Source organism: Balaenoptera ricei, chromosome 4 (genome assembly GCF_028023285.1).
Source record: "Balaenoptera ricei isolate mBalRic1 chromosome 4, mBalRic1.hap2, whole genome shotgun sequence".
NCBI classification, from domain to species: Eukaryota; Metazoa; Chordata; class Mammalia; order Artiodactyla; family Balaenopteridae; genus Balaenoptera; species Balaenoptera ricei.
In genome coordinates, this window is record NC_082642.1 from 145,864,961 (window position 1) to 145,883,246 (window position 18,286).

Sequence of the window (18,286 nt, forward strand, 5' to 3'; positions counted from 1 at the left end):
CCCAAAAGAATTCTCAGTAAGATTTTGTTTTCAGATATCACAAAACTATCTCAAAAGCTCACCTGAAAGAATAACATGAAAGAATAGCTAAAGATATTTTGAAAAGCAGGCATAACAATGATTTGTCCTTCTAAACTTCAAAACTCAAGATATTGCCGTAGCAATCCTAATAGTGTTGTTAGGAATAAGCTAAAATAGAATGGCAAATCCAGAACCCACATTCAGGCTCTGATAAAAGTGGCATCTCAAATGTCTGAAGAATATGGATTATCCAGCAAATATCATTGGAACAACTGCTTGCCTTCTGAGAAAATAACTTTAGTACCTACTTCATGCAGCACTCTAAAATGAATTGCTGATGACTGAATGTTAAAAATGAAGCCATAAAATGTGGCACGGGGATACACACACACGTCATTAAAGTACAAAGAAATATATGGGGGGACTTCCCTGGTGGCGTAGTGGTTAAGAATCCGCCTGCCAATGCAGGGGACATGGGTTCGAGCCCTGGTCCAGGAAGATCCCATATGCCGCAGAGCAGCTAAGCCTGTGTGCCACAACTACTGAGCCTGCGATCTAGAGCCCGCAAGCCACAATTACTGAGTCTGTGTGCCACAACTACTGAAGCCCACGTGCCTAGAGCCTGTGCTCTGCAACAAAAGAAGCCACCACAATGAGAAGCCCGTGCACTGCAACGAAGACCCAACGCAGCCAAAAATTAAATAAATTAATTAATTAAAAAAAAAAGAAATATATGGGAATGATAAATACTTTAGGGTGGAGTTAATACTGCCAAGGAACAGAATTGTAATCAGCAGAAGTACACAAGAGGATTTCAACCACACTCGTGTAGTAGAGTGGTAAAGTTTTACTTGTCGGTAAAGTTTTCTTAAACTAGTTGGTAAGATTATGACTATTCATTTTTTACTTCTTTTTACCTTTTTGTATAAGGTAAATATTCATAATAAGATAAATAGTATGAATGTTACATATCTACTTCACAATAAGATTTTTTAAAACAAAAAAAAGTTATAAGGTTATATAGACATACTTTTAAATTATCCTGGAGTAGGGAAAGCATTCCCAGTCAATGCTCCAAAGACAGAAAACCATAAAGAAAATGACTGATACATTTAAGTAACATTAATTTGAAAGTGTTTTTTTTTTTTTTTTCTATGTCAGAAAAAACAAATAGACAAGCTTGGGAAACATCTGCAACATTAACTAGGTGTTAATATGCTTACTGTTAAAAAAAAGTTCTTACAAATAACTATTTTAAGGCTTCTTATTTAGGTATAAATAAGGCATAAACAGGCAATTCACCACGGAAGAAATAAAATTGACCAGTACTCGTGTAAAAAGTATTAGCCCACACTAAAAGTCAATTGAAAATAACATAAACCAATGTAGAGTTTTCCATCTATTAAACTGGCAAAATAATAATCAGTGTTGGTAAAAATCTAAGGCAAAGGAAATTCTAGAGGTCTTGTAATTTTCATTTCTCAACCTTTCACAAGTGCAATTGGCAAAACAAATCCAGAGTTTGAGTGAATTTCCACTTCTAGAAATCTACCTTGAAGAGATAATAATGGATGCTCAGAGCAGCTTCGTTTTTGAAACTAAACTAAACCAAACCAAACCAAACCAAAAATGTTATGATCTCACGACCAAAACAGTGAACTGCTGAAATCAATTATGGTACACTCAGACAACCGAATACAACACAGTCTTGAAAATATTTAATGTCATGGAAATGTTTACAACCTATTGTTTAATTAAAGAAGGCAGATACAAAGCAGCATGTACAGTATGACTTGTTTAAAAAAGGAAGACAACATATACACATATGCAAAAGTAATATACTAAAAAATAAAACATAAAACAAAAATTTGTCTTCTTGGGCAGGAGATTATGGGTGAGTTTTATATCCAGTTATGTGTACATTTTCTCAATGGTCATCTTTTCTAGTAAAAATATATTGCTTACACTTATTTACATATATTTGGGGGGCGGGGGAAAGCAAGAGAACAAGTTTACAAAATCCAAAATGCCAAACACCCCGGTGGGGGGGTGGGGTGGGGAATTAAGCCTCCATACAGTATGAGCAAAATTCCTATATTCAGTCATCCAAAGCAAATTATTATTTAGGAACTATTTGAAAATAGTTAATTTGAAAATATTTTAAGAACAAAAGTGATGGTGTATCAAAAATTACTTTTTCCAAGAATGTATGTATACGTATAACTGAATCACTTTGCTGTAAAGTAGAAGTTAACACAACATTGTAAATCAACTATACTTCAACAAAATCAATTTTTAAAAAAGAACTCAGGTAAAATAAGAACTTTAGGCCAATAAACTTAAGAATTTCCTTTCTGAAAAAAATCACTTTTTCCTAGCATATTGCATTTTGGGTTAAATTTAGTGTTACTTAAAGAATCATAAATTAGAACTTCAAACTATCTCAGGAAGACAATATTGTTGAGAACACATGTCATTTAAACTTCTCTGAAACTACTTAAGTTTCTTTCAAAAAATGTATCCGTTTAAAACCAAATAAAAAAAATTTTAATATTAAAAAAATTAAGCCTCCATTTCAGTAATTCCCTGGTTAAAATCGGGAGACACCCTGAACCTCGAAGGTGCCACCCAGGCCCCAGAGAGCATCATTCCTCCAATCATCCCAGCTGTTAGCAACATCCGGGAAATCCCAAGAGAGTAAAACATAAGTATTAAAAAACAACAACAACAACAACCACCACACAACAAAAACCGTTATCTCAGCACCAGAGCTGCAACTGGCACGGCTGCAGGAAGCCTGTCCGAAAGACAAGCGCAGGACTCAGCCAGGGTCAGAATCCTTTCACCAGATCCGAATCCAGCTGTCCCAACTGCGGTTACGCTACCTGCCCAACTGCCCAGCGCTCACCACGTCTCCGACCCTCACGGGCTAGTGCTTCTGGGGCGCACCGACGAAGGCGGGGCGCATGCGTGAAGCGTCCTAGGGCCCCTCCCAGCTGCGTTCTGTAGCTGCACGTGCGGCGGTCCTGCACGGGGGAGGTGCGGGGTTGTAGAAGACGGCCGTGATGTCTGTTAAGGCCCAGCGCTCTTGGGAGCCGCTCGGGACCCCGGTTTCCATAGGTAGCCGGGCACCTGCCTTTCATTATGAGCCGGAATCCTCCCTCGCCAGGCCCTGTTCCTCGAAGCAGTCCGCAAAGGGCATTAAGGCCTCCATCCTTACTCCACGCGGTGGGATCAGATTGCCAGATTGTGCTTAAGTGGAAGCACATGCTCCTTGTACCCCCTTTTGCAGAATTTTTGTGGGCCCAGTTTGTACTATGTAGTTGTAATCAGTGTTTCGGTGGGCAGCGGACTGGCAAGTTATGTACGTGCACCTGTCCTTGTATGCCTTTAACTCTTGGCTGCCTTGTAGCTTTAATGGAATTTCACGAATGATACATTATGTTGGGCTTCCCTGATACACAGCTTTCTAAAACCAAAACCAAAAACAAAACGGTGCCACAGTTATTTTTATACAAGTGCCGAAAGTAATCATCAGTTGTTCACCGCAGCAGATGCAGTTTTTTGTTTGTTTGTTTTAATGCAGTTTATCAAATTAATGTGCAGATGGTAGGACTGGCTTTGACTTTGTTACTCCAATCTGAACATTTGGGCTTGTGGGATTAATTTTAGAATGTTTAAATTTTGTTTTGTTTTACTTGACTCAATAATACTATTGTTTGTACAGGAATTACTTTTACAAATAAAAATGGACATGTAGTCAATGTTTCCTGCCCCCACTCTTGCGTTCTATAGATCTTTTAATTTTTAAACATGATTTGATTTGGGACTAAAAGTTTCTTTTAAGGGTTTATCATTATTTCTTTATAGATGATTCCAGTTCAAGATATTTTTCAGATTAATACATGACAAACTGTCACTGTGGAATAAAGATACATACTGAACAATTTTACATTTAAGGATGTCTATATATGAAGTACATAATCATTGGTAAAAGTCTAAGAAAGCTATATTGCCTCTAACATTTAATTATAGTTTCTTACAGCTTTTATTGTGTCTCTTACATTATATAATGTAGGCAGGACCACCTAATTTGCTGTTTTCTAATACTTCCATCCACTCTCCAAAAAAATTTATTAATCATGAGGTTGGAAAATCTGTACTTCTCTTGGTCACTGTGTTAATAGTCCAATGTCTAAATTTGACAGGTCTGTCTGGGAAGAAAACTTATAATGCTACATTATTGTAGTCTATGTTTTTATATTACACTTGAGATCTATATATTTACACATAACAATGTGTTTTTTATTAAAATAACGTACAAAGACTAAAAAAATTATAGCAATTTAGTCCTGCTGAAAGTAACATGTGCATCACCTGGCCCCTTTGGTGGCCTCTAGGGATGTCAGTCTCATGCTCTGTGGGGTATTTCACCCAAATCTGGAAGTGGCCGGAGTGAGTCAGAAACTAAACGACCAGCTGGTTCAGCTGGCTGTGTGGTGGCAGCGGAGGAAGGACTGGCATTTCCAGGGCAACTGACAGGGCACTGGGGAGGTGGGCAGCATGGAGGGAATCTGAGGAAGCACATAAGATTTGCAGCCAGTATAGGCACTGTGCTATGAATACCATTTGGATTCTTATTTGTGTTTATATTTAAGATCTATCCACATTGCCTTGTTAGTTCTACTTTATTACTTTTGATTTTTACTTGGATAGTATGTAGCATAATGTATTTACTGATTCACTTAGTGATGGGCACCTACATTGCCTCCAACTTTTTACTAAGATAAACAATGCATTATGTCCCCCCACGCCCACCCCTCTACCCAAGTCTGACTTTTCAAGGAATACCCAACACACAGTACCAAGCTGAGTGCTAGCAATTAGTAAATATTTAATAAACACTTTGGAAACTGATTTATGGAGGGCCTCAAAATCCAGGTAGTGTGTTTACTTGACTCTAGGTCAATTTGCTGAAAATAAATTTACAGAAAGCCACTTCCAGAGAGAAAAATTTGTCAAAATCCAATTTTCCAAAAACGAATGCTCTAAATTACCAGTTTGATGAATAGTTGAGGCCTATTAAAAAGTTTGAGCTCTGCTCGTGCTTCAAAGCCTTCTGTGAGGTGAGCCAAGGAGCAGGGGCAGAGCATAAGTATACAAAAATAGAGATGAACTGAAAACTCCGTTTAAGAAAAATTTCACTTACCTTTGTATCAAATGCCTGGGGCAGATGCAAAACTTATGCTTTGAAAAAAATCTATTTGGCAAACTTGCTTTTAACTGCTAGTAACAGGCAGAGAAATATACATAAAACTGGTTTTATTTCGTAATAAGCTGTCTAGAGATAGGCAGCGGCTAGTGTTCGATCAGTAGTTTAACAGCTTGAGGACTGGCATCTCTGTGGCTCTCTTGGCCCTTCCTTCCCTCGTGGTTGAAAGGACTACTGCAGCTCCAGCCATCACTTTGGTATTTCAGACTGAAAGAGAGGGAAGATGTGCCCTAGCTGCATCTATCATTTTAATCAGGGAAGCAAAAGTTTTCCCAAAGGTTCCCTGCCCACCCCCCCAGCTGCAAGAGAGCCTGGAGAGAGTGAGCATTAAACTTTCCCAGGTTCTTAGTGGAGGCAGATAAAGGGGAAGGGGATTGGGAATAAGTGGCAAGTTATCACCAACACTATCGTCCTCAAATATAATTAACTTCTCTCTCAAAATAGGTAGTTTATATGTCAAGACATGTCTATCAACAATTTTAAGATTATAAAACTCAGTTCTGCATTCAATCATGAATATTTTTAACAGATGCATTTCAGCTATACTACTTTTCCTCTTTTTCCCCCTTAACATTTTAGAATGGGACTAAAGTGAAATTACTTAATCTTTCAAGAAAGAGTCGGGGAGAAAGTCAAAAGACCAACAGCAGCAAAACACTTTCAACTACTCCTCTGCTCATTGTCCTTCCACACCAAAGAACATCTGGAAAACATCCCCACATCCTTTGCCATTTAAAAACTGATACAGTTGACCAAAGTCCATGTGGTTTCCTCTGGCTCCATTAACACTGAATACTTTTTCTTCAAAAGCTGAAAATTTTCTTTGTCTTTCCATTTCCTCAGTTGTACCATCAAAAGCAATGTCTTCTCGATGGCGAATTAAAATTCTCTTCCAGTTTAATTTTCTGAGTCTGAAAGAAATTTTCAGAGTAGAAATTTTGAAAATGTGTTGTGTATTCTAAAGCACTGAAAATAGAAGTTATAAAACAGATTTCTCAGTGCCTTTTCCTAGAAGTAAAGAAATCTACTTTTATCTCCCATGGATTTTATTTTAATCAAATATGATTCTGGTTATAAACCCACCCCCAAACTCACTTACTGCCATTATCACTGCCTCATATTAGCATTTTAGAAATGTGGAAATTGCTGAATCTCGACTTCCCAAAGGGACTTCTCAGAAATGAGAAGATTAGAAACCCCCTTGTTTCACAGGGTTCACACAACTTACAGCATCACTAAGATGAGGGAAGAATCAGATCCATAGACATGGAGGGGACGGTAGACACCATCTTGGGCAGGGGCTCGATTTAACATCTATCTACAGAACATCTTCTCTGCGCCCTGTATTAGGCGAAGGGAGTGATGCTGATCATATGTGAGTGCTGTTTTAGACTGAGTGCCCATACATACTGATTTCCACATCTCTAGTGTCGTGTTTAGTACTAAAATTATTGACAAGGCATACAAAAGTCGTGAAAGCCAACCTTGACCAGAATTCTTCACAGGCACTTTGTGGGCCTTCCACACAAACAACACCAGGTTTCCCAGGCATGCTAAACCCAGATAGGGAAAGCTCCTTTGCCCACTCTAGAATGTTCTTTCTTTTGCATTTGTTGTAGATGTGATGGCTGTAGATCCAGAGTCTTGTGAGAATGAGGTCAACTGGCTGGACTGTACTTCCTGGAGCAGGGGAAGGTGTGGTGTCTTTGCTGACATAGCCAGAAGCGTGTTCTCTAACCCACTCTGTGGCATTCAATATACAGACATCTCCGAGACAATTCTTTTGTAGGTATGTGGTCAGATCTGTATTCAGCTGAGCCTGCTGGGATCTACTTAATAATACTGATCTGATGGAAAAGATACGGGATTAAAAAATTAAATCAATTTTCTTGGAACAGAGAACAAACTTGAGAATTGCTTTTATTCTCAGATTAGTTTTGACCTCTAGAGTTGGCCAGTTTCTGTACCATACCTGACAGTAATTTCAGGCAGAACTGCAGGGTATTTAAAGGGAAGAACACAGGCCAGAGAAAACATCACCTGATTAAAAAAAAAAAAAAAAAAAAAAAAAAAAGGGGAAAAAAGTGCCGTAAGTGCTGTTTTAAGTTGAGACATGTTTCAAAAGTAAACATGAAACACGCTTCCAAAAGTAAAATTGAATTACCATTGCTTCCTCAGATATGTCCAGGTTCATAGTGATAGTAAAGTAAACTTTTGAAGATCGTCCTTCCATTGTCCTCTTTTCAATACAATCTTTTAGTTCTGCTAAAGCCAGCTGGTCATTCACTATGAGCTCATTCACACCGGGGAACATACTGGCTAGCAGGTCCAACTCAGAGAGCTGGGCCTCTGCCTGTTCAATCTCAATCATTTTTGGATATCTGTAGGTTTCTAGGAAGATAGGATAATAGAGACATTTACAAGTATTATACAATCTTGGGAGAACTCAATATGGGTACTTACTGAATATGGATACTTATTGAAAATTTGATTTCTTCATAAAATATGAAATTTAATCAGAGTACCTTCTGGTTATTCTACTTTCAGATGTAATATGCTAAGGACCCAAAGAAAGGGACAATCTAATGTGAGCCATAAAACTCTAATAATAAGCAGGCACCAAATTCCTCTGTTTCTAGATAGTTGATGTGGCGTCTTGAGCTGCCACAATGAGCAATTACATTGAAGTAAACTAATTATGTAGTCAAACGCCATATCAATGATATAACAAGGACAGAGGCTCTGATTGGTTACCTTGGAAAGTTAGAATGAAAAGAATAAGAGAGTTAGTTATGTGGATGGTTAATTTTTCCCTCTTAACTTAATATTTGTTAGTTTTTAAAAAAAGTAGAAGAATGTGAAAAAGAGAAAACAAAGGCTAATTATCCCACAGCTCAAGTAACCCATGTTAACATTTAAAAAAAAAGTACAAGATTATAAAATTCAAATGGCAGAGAAAGGTTAAAAAATGAAGATACTGTTTGCTGCTGGTGATTGCTTCCCCTATCTGTCCAAGTCCCTGATCCGAGGCAGAGTTTTTGGTGTTTCAGAAACAGAAAACATTTTAGGCATTATACATATATGGAAAACACATGTTGGTATAATGTGTAAATAAACATAGAGAATGAAATATATAATTAAAATGTATCTACAGGGGATCATACATACATATCTTTTTTCCTTACTTCCTATCCCTCTTCCCCCCGAATATATTTTGGAGATCTATTCACTGTCAGCACATATTGCTCTATCTCATTCTTTCTAGTGGTTGACTGTCATACTGACTCATGTAGATATGTCATAATTTATTGCATTTGTTATCTACTGATGGGCACTTGGGTTGCTTCCAGATTTTTTCTATTATGAACACTTCTATAATGGTAGTTTATATATATATATATATATATATATATACATATATGTGCATATATATATGTGCATGTATATATATACATATATATACATATATATATATATATACATACACATAAGCATGTTGAACTGTGAATACTGTATATTCAAGAATCAGTTTGTAGAGGTGGCTGGTTGGTACAGCATTTAAAAATTTTGGTAGATATTGCCAAGCTGCCTTCCAGAAAGTTGCTACATGGAAGTTTAAAATTTTTACACAGTCCCCTCTTTTAAAAAAAATTCTTAATAGTCTTTTTATGGTGTTCTGTGTCTGTGTGAGCCATTCATGAGTTTTTATTTGTAAGGTGGCAAACTCACCAGCCTTTTCTTTTACACATTCTGGACTTTGAATCTTTGTTAGAAAAGTCTTCCCCACTCCAAGGTTATAAAGGTTACCAAGCTGCTAATCAAAATATGATTTAAAAAAATTTTTAGAATTTGATAAATTGATTTTAATTTCATTTGCAAGAAAAAGTGTGGGGCTTTCTAATAAAACACGAAGGTTGAGCACATGTATTTATTTCTCTTTCTCTCTTTTTCCCCCATTAAAACTATAGTAAAGGAACAGATTCTTAAATACAAAGGGAGAGGAAATAATAGATAAAAGCTGTCAACAAAATTCTGGAAGATGGAAAGGGGTGAATGAATTATAACTAACAAATTTCAGCTTTCTTCCCTCTGTTAACTGCTTGGTCAGGTGGGGAAGGGAGCTGCAGAACTTCAGAAAGGCTCAGTACTGTCAACACCAGCTACCTTGGAAAGCAGCAGTGTGTATGCAGTAGAAAACATGAATTTGTTGAAAGTCTAGAGTCTAGACTTTAATTAGACTCTAGTTCAGCGTCTCTTAATATTGGTACCACTGACATTTTGGATGAGATAACTCTGTGTGTGTGTGTGTGTGTGTGTGTGTGTGTGTGGCAATCTCTATCTTTTAATTATAGTATTTAGACATTTACATTTAATGCAATATTCATGTTAGGTCTTAAGTCAACCATTTTGTTTTCTATCTGTTTTCCATTTCTTTGGGTTTTTTTCCCTGCCTTTTTGAAAACATTTTGTAATTCCATTTTGGTTAATCTGTAATGTTTTTGCATGTATTTCTTTTTTTTTTAATAAATTTATTTATTTATTTTTGGCTATGCTGGGTCTTCGTTTCTGTGCGAGGGCTTACTCTAGTTGCGGCGAGCAGGGGCCACTCTTCATCGCAGTGCGCGGGCCCCTCACTATCGCGGCCTCTCTTGTTGCGGAGCACAGGCTCCAGATGCACAGGCTCAGCAGTTGTGGCTCACGGGCCCAGTTGCTCCACGGCATGTGGGATCCTCCCAGACCAGGGCTCGAACCCGTGTCCCCTGAACTGGCAGGCAGACTCTCAACCACTGCGCCACCAGGGAAGCCCCACGTATTTCCTTTTATAGCCTTTTTAGTGGTTACTCTAAATTATATATACATAACATTATATATATATAATTACACACATATGTATATACAAATTATAACAGTCTACTGGTATCATATTTTACCAGTGTCAGTAAAATACAGAAATCTTATGTCACTTTTACTTTAACCTCCCTCCATTAATATAGTGATCTTAAATTTTTCTTCTACATATATTTAGAACAACAGTGTAATAATTTTTGATTCAGCCATCAAATATGATGTAGAAAGCTCAAGGAAAATCCATTTTATTCATTCATATTTTTGCTCAGTCATGATATTTCCTCCATAATTCCTTTATTGTTTCTTTTCTGTTTAGAAAACTTACTTTAGCCATTCTTTTAGGGTAAGTCTTCTAGTTACAAATTCTCTTAGTTTTCCTTTATCATAGAATGTCTTGATTTCTCCTTCATTCCTGAAGCATATTTTCACTGGATATAAGTATTCTGGGATGATAGTTCTTTACTTTCAGCATTTGAACAGTATTATACGTCTTCCTTCTGGTCTCCATAGTTTCTGATGAAAAATGCTCTCTTATTTGAATTGTTTACCCTTATAGCTAAGGTTCATTTTGCTCTTGCTGCTTTCAAGACTTTTTTCTTTTAGTTTTCAGAAGTTTGACTATGATGTGTCTTGATGTGGATTTCTTTGGGTTCATCTTGCTTGACATTAATCTGGTCTCTTGAATCTGTTTATACCTTTTGACAAATTTGGGGAATTTTCAGCCATTATTTCTTCAAGTACATTTTCAGTTCTGTCCTCTTTCTCCTCTCCTTCTGGGATGACATGAATGTCAGATCTTTTGTTATAGTCTCACATGTCCCTAAAACTCTATTTATTTTTGGTCTATTTTCTCTGTTATTCAGATTGGGTAATTTTTGTTGTAACTTCCAGTTTGCTGATTCTTTCCTTTGCTCCTTTCCTTCTGGTGTTGATTCTATCTACTGCGTTTTTAACTTTGGTTGTTGTATTTTTCATTTCTAACATTTCTTTTTAGTTCTTCTTTATATCTTCTGTTTCTCTACTGAGACTCTATTTTTTTCATTTGCTTCAAGTGTGTTTGTAATTGCTTGTTGAAAACTTTTATGATAGGGGTTTTAAAATCTTTGTCAGATAAGTCTCCCATCTCTGTCATTCTGGTATTGGCATCTATTGATTTTCTTTTTTCATTTAGTTTGAGATTGTCATTGTCCTTGGTATGATGAGCGATTCTGATTGAAACTTGGACACTTGGGGTATTAGGAGACTCTGGATATTATTTAAATCGTCCATTTTAGCATGCTTTTTCTGATAATGCTTCAGGAGGGGAAGAGGTGGGTGCTGCTTCATTACTACCAAGTGTGAAAGAAATCCAGGTTCCCTACTCAGCTTTTATTGACATCTAAGGTGAGTGGGGGAGTGGAGAGAGTTCTTCATTACTGCTGGGTGAGGATGGGAGTTCTAGTGCCACTGTAGGCCTCTAAGGATACCTCCCTGGCTGGGAGTGATAGGAGTGCCTCATTATTGCTCCCCAGGTGGCCTCCACTAACACCAGGGTTAGGGGTGGCTTTGTAAATGGTAAGTGGTGTTGAGAGCTCTGACTTTCCACTAGACCTCTCTGACAACACCCCAGAAGGATAAAAGAGGGTCCCTTGTTATTGCTGCATCACGTGGACGTACAAACTCTTCATGTGGTCTGACATGGACCTGACATGGGGCTGACACTGACACTACAGTGCAGTCCTTGTTACTGCCTAGCAGGGAAGAAAGTCCTGGGTCCCAACTCAGACATTTCGGCACCTTTCTGACAAGGGGTGGGCATTAGGTGCTTATTACAGCTCAGTGAAGATGGAATCTAGGCTCCCTTTGCTGGTGTTAGTAGGGGAGAGGCCACAGTGTTTTCATGGGATTTGCCTGGTATACAGTATTTATTATTTAAATGTTTTCTGTCTTGCTAGACTGTACTTTTCTTGATACCTTATTAGATAGAGCAGGCTTTTGTTAGGGCTTAAATTTTTCTTTTTTTTTTTCTGGTTGGTACCCTTGGATTTCTGGATACCAATCCAAATATGACAGAGAGACACAAAGTGAGCAAATGCTGTTGGAAAAATGGCACCAATAGACGTGCTCAACGGTTGCCACAAACCTTCCATTTGTAAAAAACACAGTATCTGCAAAGTGCAATAAAATGAGGTATGCCTGTATACCCAAACAGTAGAATATTATAATTTAAAAAATGGATATTAACATTGATGTTCATTTTATATGGTTACCTAAAATAGTAGATTGTAGAGCAATATAAATAATCTTAATCAATAGATAATGATATTACTATTCATTCTTATACCATCACACATATTTGAAAAAAAATCACAAAGAGAAGTCACCGAACTATTAACAGTTGGCTAAATGTGGGTAGAGGGAAGAAGAGAAGGATTTTCACTTTTTAATTTGTGTGCTTCTATATTGTTTGATGTTTTATGATTAGCATGTAGTACTTCTAAATTCACCAGAAAAAAAATAAGGGTTACTCTTCCGAATGGAGAAGAAGAGCTCAATCCCACTGTTGCAGAGGCAAACATGGCTTACCTTCTCAATAAGAATTTACTCCGTGAAATCAAACACCATTATTTCAGCTAGTGGTGCCTTCATGGAATTCCTTTTAATCGTTGGTAAAGGTTTATTGAGCAGCTACTATATGTAGAGTTTCATCCTTCATTCCTTCTTGGAACTTTCTATTTAGTTCGAAGATCAGGACTTATATCTAATAAAATATAGAACAATGAAGGTAAAAAGGCCAAGTGTTAAATGACCAGTAAGGTATTATCATGAGGATTAAGATGAGAGCATAATCAATGAAATAGGTCATCAGGAAAGATTTGAGGAAGGCAGCAGGATATGAGTTGAGCCTTGAAGGAAGGGTAAGACTTAGACAAGGGAGGAGGGGGCATAGTGGGGAGAGAGAACAGGTGTGCAAGGCAGGAAAGCACAAGAAAAACAGCATAGGCCTGAACCTGTCCCTTCTTCACAAGCCCAACTACCAAGGTCTAATTCAGGGACTCATCATTTAGAATATTTCTTCTTGTGCTGGTTACTTTCTGATTATCCTCTAAATTCATTCTTGGTCCTTCTTTTCCCTGCCCTGGACTCTGGACAGCTGACCTCTATAGCCTATAGCACCCAAGTCTTCTGCCTTTCTTGTGGTTAGGTTCAGCCAATGCTCTGGCAGGAAGTGGGAGGATGGGAGGAGAAAGAGGCTAGGGTATTTCCTCACTACTCCTTCCCTGCTTTGGTGGTATTCTGACAATGGCTGTGACCCTCTATGACCAAGCTTCTGCAGGCAGCCCTTCTTCTTTAGCTCCAGCAGAACTTACAGCCTAGGGATAGTCATGGTTCCTTTAAACCTGGCCACACCTCTGTAAATAGCCCCTGTATTAAACAGCCTATTCAAAGTTTCAAAGTTGAGTATGTATCTATTTCCTTCCAGAACCATGACTCCCCTTACCTGGCCTCCGCCTCTAATATCTCTCCATCAACCATCAATTCACACTCCACATTGTCATTATACTGATTGTATGCAGTGTCTAACAGAAGTATACTGAGACAAGCAAGAGGGCGCCAACTATCAGGGAAAAGTTCACATAATCGGTGATTGGGCAACAGTGTTGTGGTCTGGGAGAATGGGGTGGAGGTGTGTTAGGTTCCCGGGGGGAAAGGCATACTGGCTGATGACCCTGACAGCTACCCAATAGAGTTGAGACAGGCTGGGACCTGGGACCTTTTGCTGCAGTGCTTGCACGCGGACAAATGTCTCCTCGAGCAAAAAAATACAAAGAAACTATAAAGGACTAAAAATGACTACATGCAGGCGCAACTGGGGCAAATTATGAACAACATACAAAAAGACCAAAAACCCACACAGCACTACCAATGGGGTGGGCAGACCACCCCGACCCCTGGACCCACCGCTATCCTCACCCCATATAAGGAAACAGCTCCACCTGCCCCCGGAGTGAGCAAGGGAACTTGTTACTTGTTTTCGCTCCCTCCTGCTGCAGCAGGGGTTCCAATAAAGCTCTGCCTGAATTTCTTGTCTGGCCTCTTATCAATTTCTGTTGATTAAGGAGGCCAAGATCCCTGGTCAGTAACAGAGAGAATTTATCCCAGTTCACCATCTGGTTGTTAGTTTCAAAGACACAGTATCACAAAATGCCAGCGTATTGAGAGCGGATCTACTTCGCAAAGGGTGCCTTGCATCATTCATTATAAGCCCTCTAAGAACATGTCTCTCTATTTATTCAAGTCTTCTTTATTTCATCCAATATAGTTGGGTCATTTCTTTAACATCAGAAAATGGTATTTGGCCAACAATTTAGCTAGTTCACTCTATGGTACTTTTAAAGAGCAAAAAAAGTTCTTCCACTTAAAAAGAAATGCAAACTACTCAGAGGTGTCAGGTCAGTAGCTGCAATGGGTCCTGTCAAAAACACACCAAAGATTATGGGAATGATTAATGTGGTGGGGTGTTAACTTCACTAGGATTAACTGGACACGAATCAGGAAAATATGAAAATAACGTCATGTATACGATAGGCAGTCTCCACAGATCAGAGTATAAACCAATGCCAACACCACCTAATCATTCCCAATCCCAGTGGTTCTCAACTCATGTCCTTAAAACGCCTTACCAGGGTGTCAATGCCATGCTGGGAAAAAAAAAATACATAAAGCATTGTGTGCTTAAATAAGTTCTTGAAATGCTGAATGACACAAAGCTCAATAGGTTTCTTTAGGGTGACCATGGGTCATCTTCTTGTCCTGACTGGTTTAGTATTTATCCTAGACAAAAGTGACCCCATTTGTACAATAAACTTTTTTTTTTTTTTTTTGGCCATACCTCGCTGCATGTGGAACTTCCCCAACCAGGGATTGAACCCGTGCCCCCTGCATTGGAAGCATGGAGTCTTAACCACTGGATCACCAGAGAAGTCTAGGACAATAAATTGTATGGCACACTTTTTGTGTGTGATTTCTCAGAGTCTTTATTGTTAGATGCCAATATGCACCATGAATTTCTAACAAGAGGGTTTAGTATGCATAGTATCCCAAACCTTTCTGACCCTCAAACATTTTTTCCAGACCTAATGATATTTGCTCTTCTCTACACAGTTAGAACTGCACATGCCTCCCTCCTTTAAATATAATGTTTGCTTTACTCTCTAGTGACTTTGTATATTTTTATATCCTACTATTTTCACTTGACATCCTAACTTAATTAAGCATTTGCTCAGTTATTAAAAATATCTTCATAAATATTTAAAATTCTTGGATTATTGGAATTCCGTATCTTTTCTAGTCGTGTTGGAGTTGAGGAAACTAGGAAACAACTTGTTACATGGTTATTAGAGAAGGTGAATTTACTTTGGTTTTTTTATCATAGTGGTTTAAGTATGTACTCTGTTACCAGACTGCCAAGGTGCAACTCCTGGCTCTGCCAATTACCAACTGTGTGACCTTAGGCAGGTGGCTTAATTTTCTGTGCCTCAGTCTCCCCATCTCCAGAATGGGAATGACAGGGTGGCTGCGAGGATTAAATGAGGATGTGTGGAAAGTGCTTAAAGTAGTGCCTGGTAACAGATTAAGTGCCATAAAGTACTTGCTATTATTATTATATTCATTCAACAAATGTTTCTTGAGCACCTATTGTGTTGTCAAACACTAAGACTCTAATGGACAAACGTAACAAAAAAACTCCGCTCTCAGAGATTTAATCTAGTGGGAGAAGACCATGACAACAAAACCCACACATATATGTATGTCCAGTGAATAACGGTTATGAAGAAGATAAAGAAGGTAAGGCTCAAGTTGCAGGGTGGGTGGTTGAATTTTACACGGGGTGGCCAGGGACAGCCTCTCTGCTAAGGTGACTGCAGGGGAGAGACCTGAAGGCACTGAAGAAGAAAGCCATGTGTTTAACTGGGCAAAAAGTTTTCCAGGCAAAAGGAACAGCATGTCCAAAGTCCATGAAGCAGGATGGTGCTACACCAGGTGGCTGGAGCCGAATGAGCCAGGGGAAGGGTTTTAGGACACAAGGTTAGAAAGGAAATATGGGGCAGTTCATGTTGGAACTCATAGGGATGGCTAGGATTTGGGATTTTATCCTGACTGATATGGAAGGCCACTGGAGGGCTTTGGCTTATGAAGAGGCCGGCACTCACTGCTGGGAAGAGGGTAGGGGAACAAGGATGGAAGCAGGGTGACCAGGTTAGGCACCACAATGATAGGAGGAGAGGTGATGGTGGCTTGGATTAAGGTATGGCGATGGAAGTGGTAAGCAACTGTTCACGTTCTGGACATAGATTTAGTATAGAACCAATAGGATTATTGATGAATTATATGTGATATGTAAGAATAACTCCAAGGCTTTAAGAAACTGGAAGAATGGATCTGCCATTTACTTAGATGGGGAAGATGATGGAAATGTGAAGTTTGGTTTTAGACATACTAGGTAATGAAGTGCCTATCAGGACACCTATTAAGCAGAGATGTCCAGCTATGAGATCCGGCTGAAGATATAATTTGGGGAGTAATCGACATTTATTTAAAGGCACGTTTGTTTACTCAGTCAGGGAGTGAGTGAATTTGGGAGGAGGCCTCATTGAGTTTGGAGGTCTGGAAGATGAAATGGAACCAGCAAAGTGTGGGACTAATAGACCTACGGGTGGACAACTACAGTAATGTCACAAGTAAGTGATTTGTCAAATTATTTTCGTAGATGAGATTTCAGTCCCAGAAACACCCTTATGAGAATTTTCTGACTCGAGATTTTAATGAATGCTGTAAGAACGCAGAATGAATCTTGAGTTTCCCGAGCGGAATCCTTTTTCCCCAAGTTTTTTTTTTTTTAAGGGCGGAGCGCGTCTCGCTGCCCGACTCCTAACCGTCTCAGAAGGTTGCCAGGGCCACTACCGAAGCCAGACTCGCAGCGGCCCTCGCCCCTAACGACTGACCAGGCCGGGGGTGGGGGTGGGGGTGAGGGTGAGGGTTGGGGTGGGGGTGCGGGGAGGGTAAAGGGATGGGCGGGGCCAGGAAACCCCGAAGCCAGCTCTAACCAATGAGCGGTGAGAAGGTCGTGGGAAGGCGGTGCCACCAGGTCGCCAAGCTCCCGGGACGTGGAAGGGGCCGCTGCAGCGACGGACCCCCCTAATCCCGCTGAGCACCAGTGGACAAGGACTCACCTCGAGCCATGGACCCCCTCGGTGCTGTAACCCCGAGTTTCCCGGCAGTACGGACAGCTCAATTCTCATCCGGAGGGAGCCTCAGAATTCTAGGGCTAGGCAACCGGAAGTCTACAAACCGCTCTGGCCCGGCAGCCTGGGAAAGTGAGACCGAGTCCTCCAGGCTGGCGCATGCGCACTCGCAGGCCCGCTCATCCCGGAAGCCCGAGCAGAGACCAGTGGGATTCCTGGGCACAGCTTCCTTCTTCTCGGTCGCGCAGTTTTTGTTCTACCGGATTGGCGTTTCCCAGCTGCTGCCACTGTCAGTGAGACGCATAGCCGGCAAGTTTCCTGAGTCAGGAAATGGTCCATTAAAATAACACTCCTCAAATTTGAACTCGCAGCGGAATCTTTCGAGGATCTTGATATAATGCAGATCGGGATTCGGTAGGTAGTGGTGGGGTCCCACTTTCTGCATTCCTAAGATCTTCCCAATCAGTAACGATCATCCTGGTCCCTGAAGGACGCTGAGTAGCAAGGCAATAGGAACAGGTGAGCGTGGATGCTGGCCTTGGCGACCTTAGGAAGGACCCTGTGCATGCACAGAAATTTGTCCCGGTTAATAAAAGGACAGTTTGAACGCGACTCCAACACGAGAGTAATTAAAAATGTTTTTCTTCACGAACTAAATATACACAATGCACTTTTTCCTTTACGTTACATATTCATTGTAGAAATCTCATAAATTTATAAGATTTGTAAACTGATATCCATTGATGTCAGGTACTATTGAAACTGCTAGGTGGCGTTTTTTTTGGGGGGGGGCGCTCCCAGGAGCTCTGCTCCTTTATGTCTCAGAGCAGAAAGAATTCAGCCAGAGGCAAAGTGATGGATAAGAAGTGATTTATTAGAATAGGACGTTTGTGAGGCTTACAGGCGGGCAGGCGAGCGT

General features: G+C 39.7%; 1 protein-coding gene across 2 annotated transcripts; it reads right to left on the minus strand.

Annotated features, from left to right (window-relative positions):
• Window positions 1-5,326: 5,326 nt before the first annotated feature.
• Window positions 5,327-17,514, minus strand: RWDD2B (RWD domain containing 2B). 2 transcript variants are annotated; one of them, XR_009503119.1, is made up of 7 exons: window positions 17,356-17,514; window positions 12,707-12,881; window positions 7,458-7,684; window positions 7,266-7,333; window positions 6,778-7,140; window positions 5,895-6,204; window positions 5,327-5,500 (listed from the first exon to the last, which is right to left on the minus strand). XR_009503119.1 is itself a non-coding variant. In XM_059922236.1 (6 exons), exons 3-6 carry the CDS (start codon window positions 7,662-7,664, stop codon window positions 5,970-5,972), a joined length of 873 nt encoding a protein of 290 aa, XP_059778219.1. In that variant the 5' UTR covers window positions 7,665-7,684; window positions 12,707-12,881; window positions 17,356-17,514; the 3' UTR covers window positions 5,327-5,969. The 2 variants fall into 2 exon arrangements, 1 of the variants encoding a protein (XP_059778219.1); XM_059922236.1 differs by having other exon boundaries at window positions 5,327-6,204.
• Window positions 17,515-18,286: the final 772 nt, after the last annotated feature.

Excerpts from the sequence above, each read along its gene's own strand:
- RWDD2B (XM_059922236.1), bottom strand. The coding sequence starts at position 7,664 with ATGATTGAGATTGAACAGGCAGAGGCCCAGCTCTCTGAGTTGGACCTG. Across the intron at positions 7,334-7,457 it reads ACATATCTGAGGAAGCAATG|GTGATGTTTTCTCTGGCCTG; the intron begins GTAATTCAATTT and ends TTTTTTAATCAG. Across the intron at positions 6,205-6,777 it reads TGTGAAGAATTCTGGTCAAG|ACTCAGAAAATTAAACTGGA; the intron begins GTTGGCTTTCAC and ends AATTTCTTTCAG.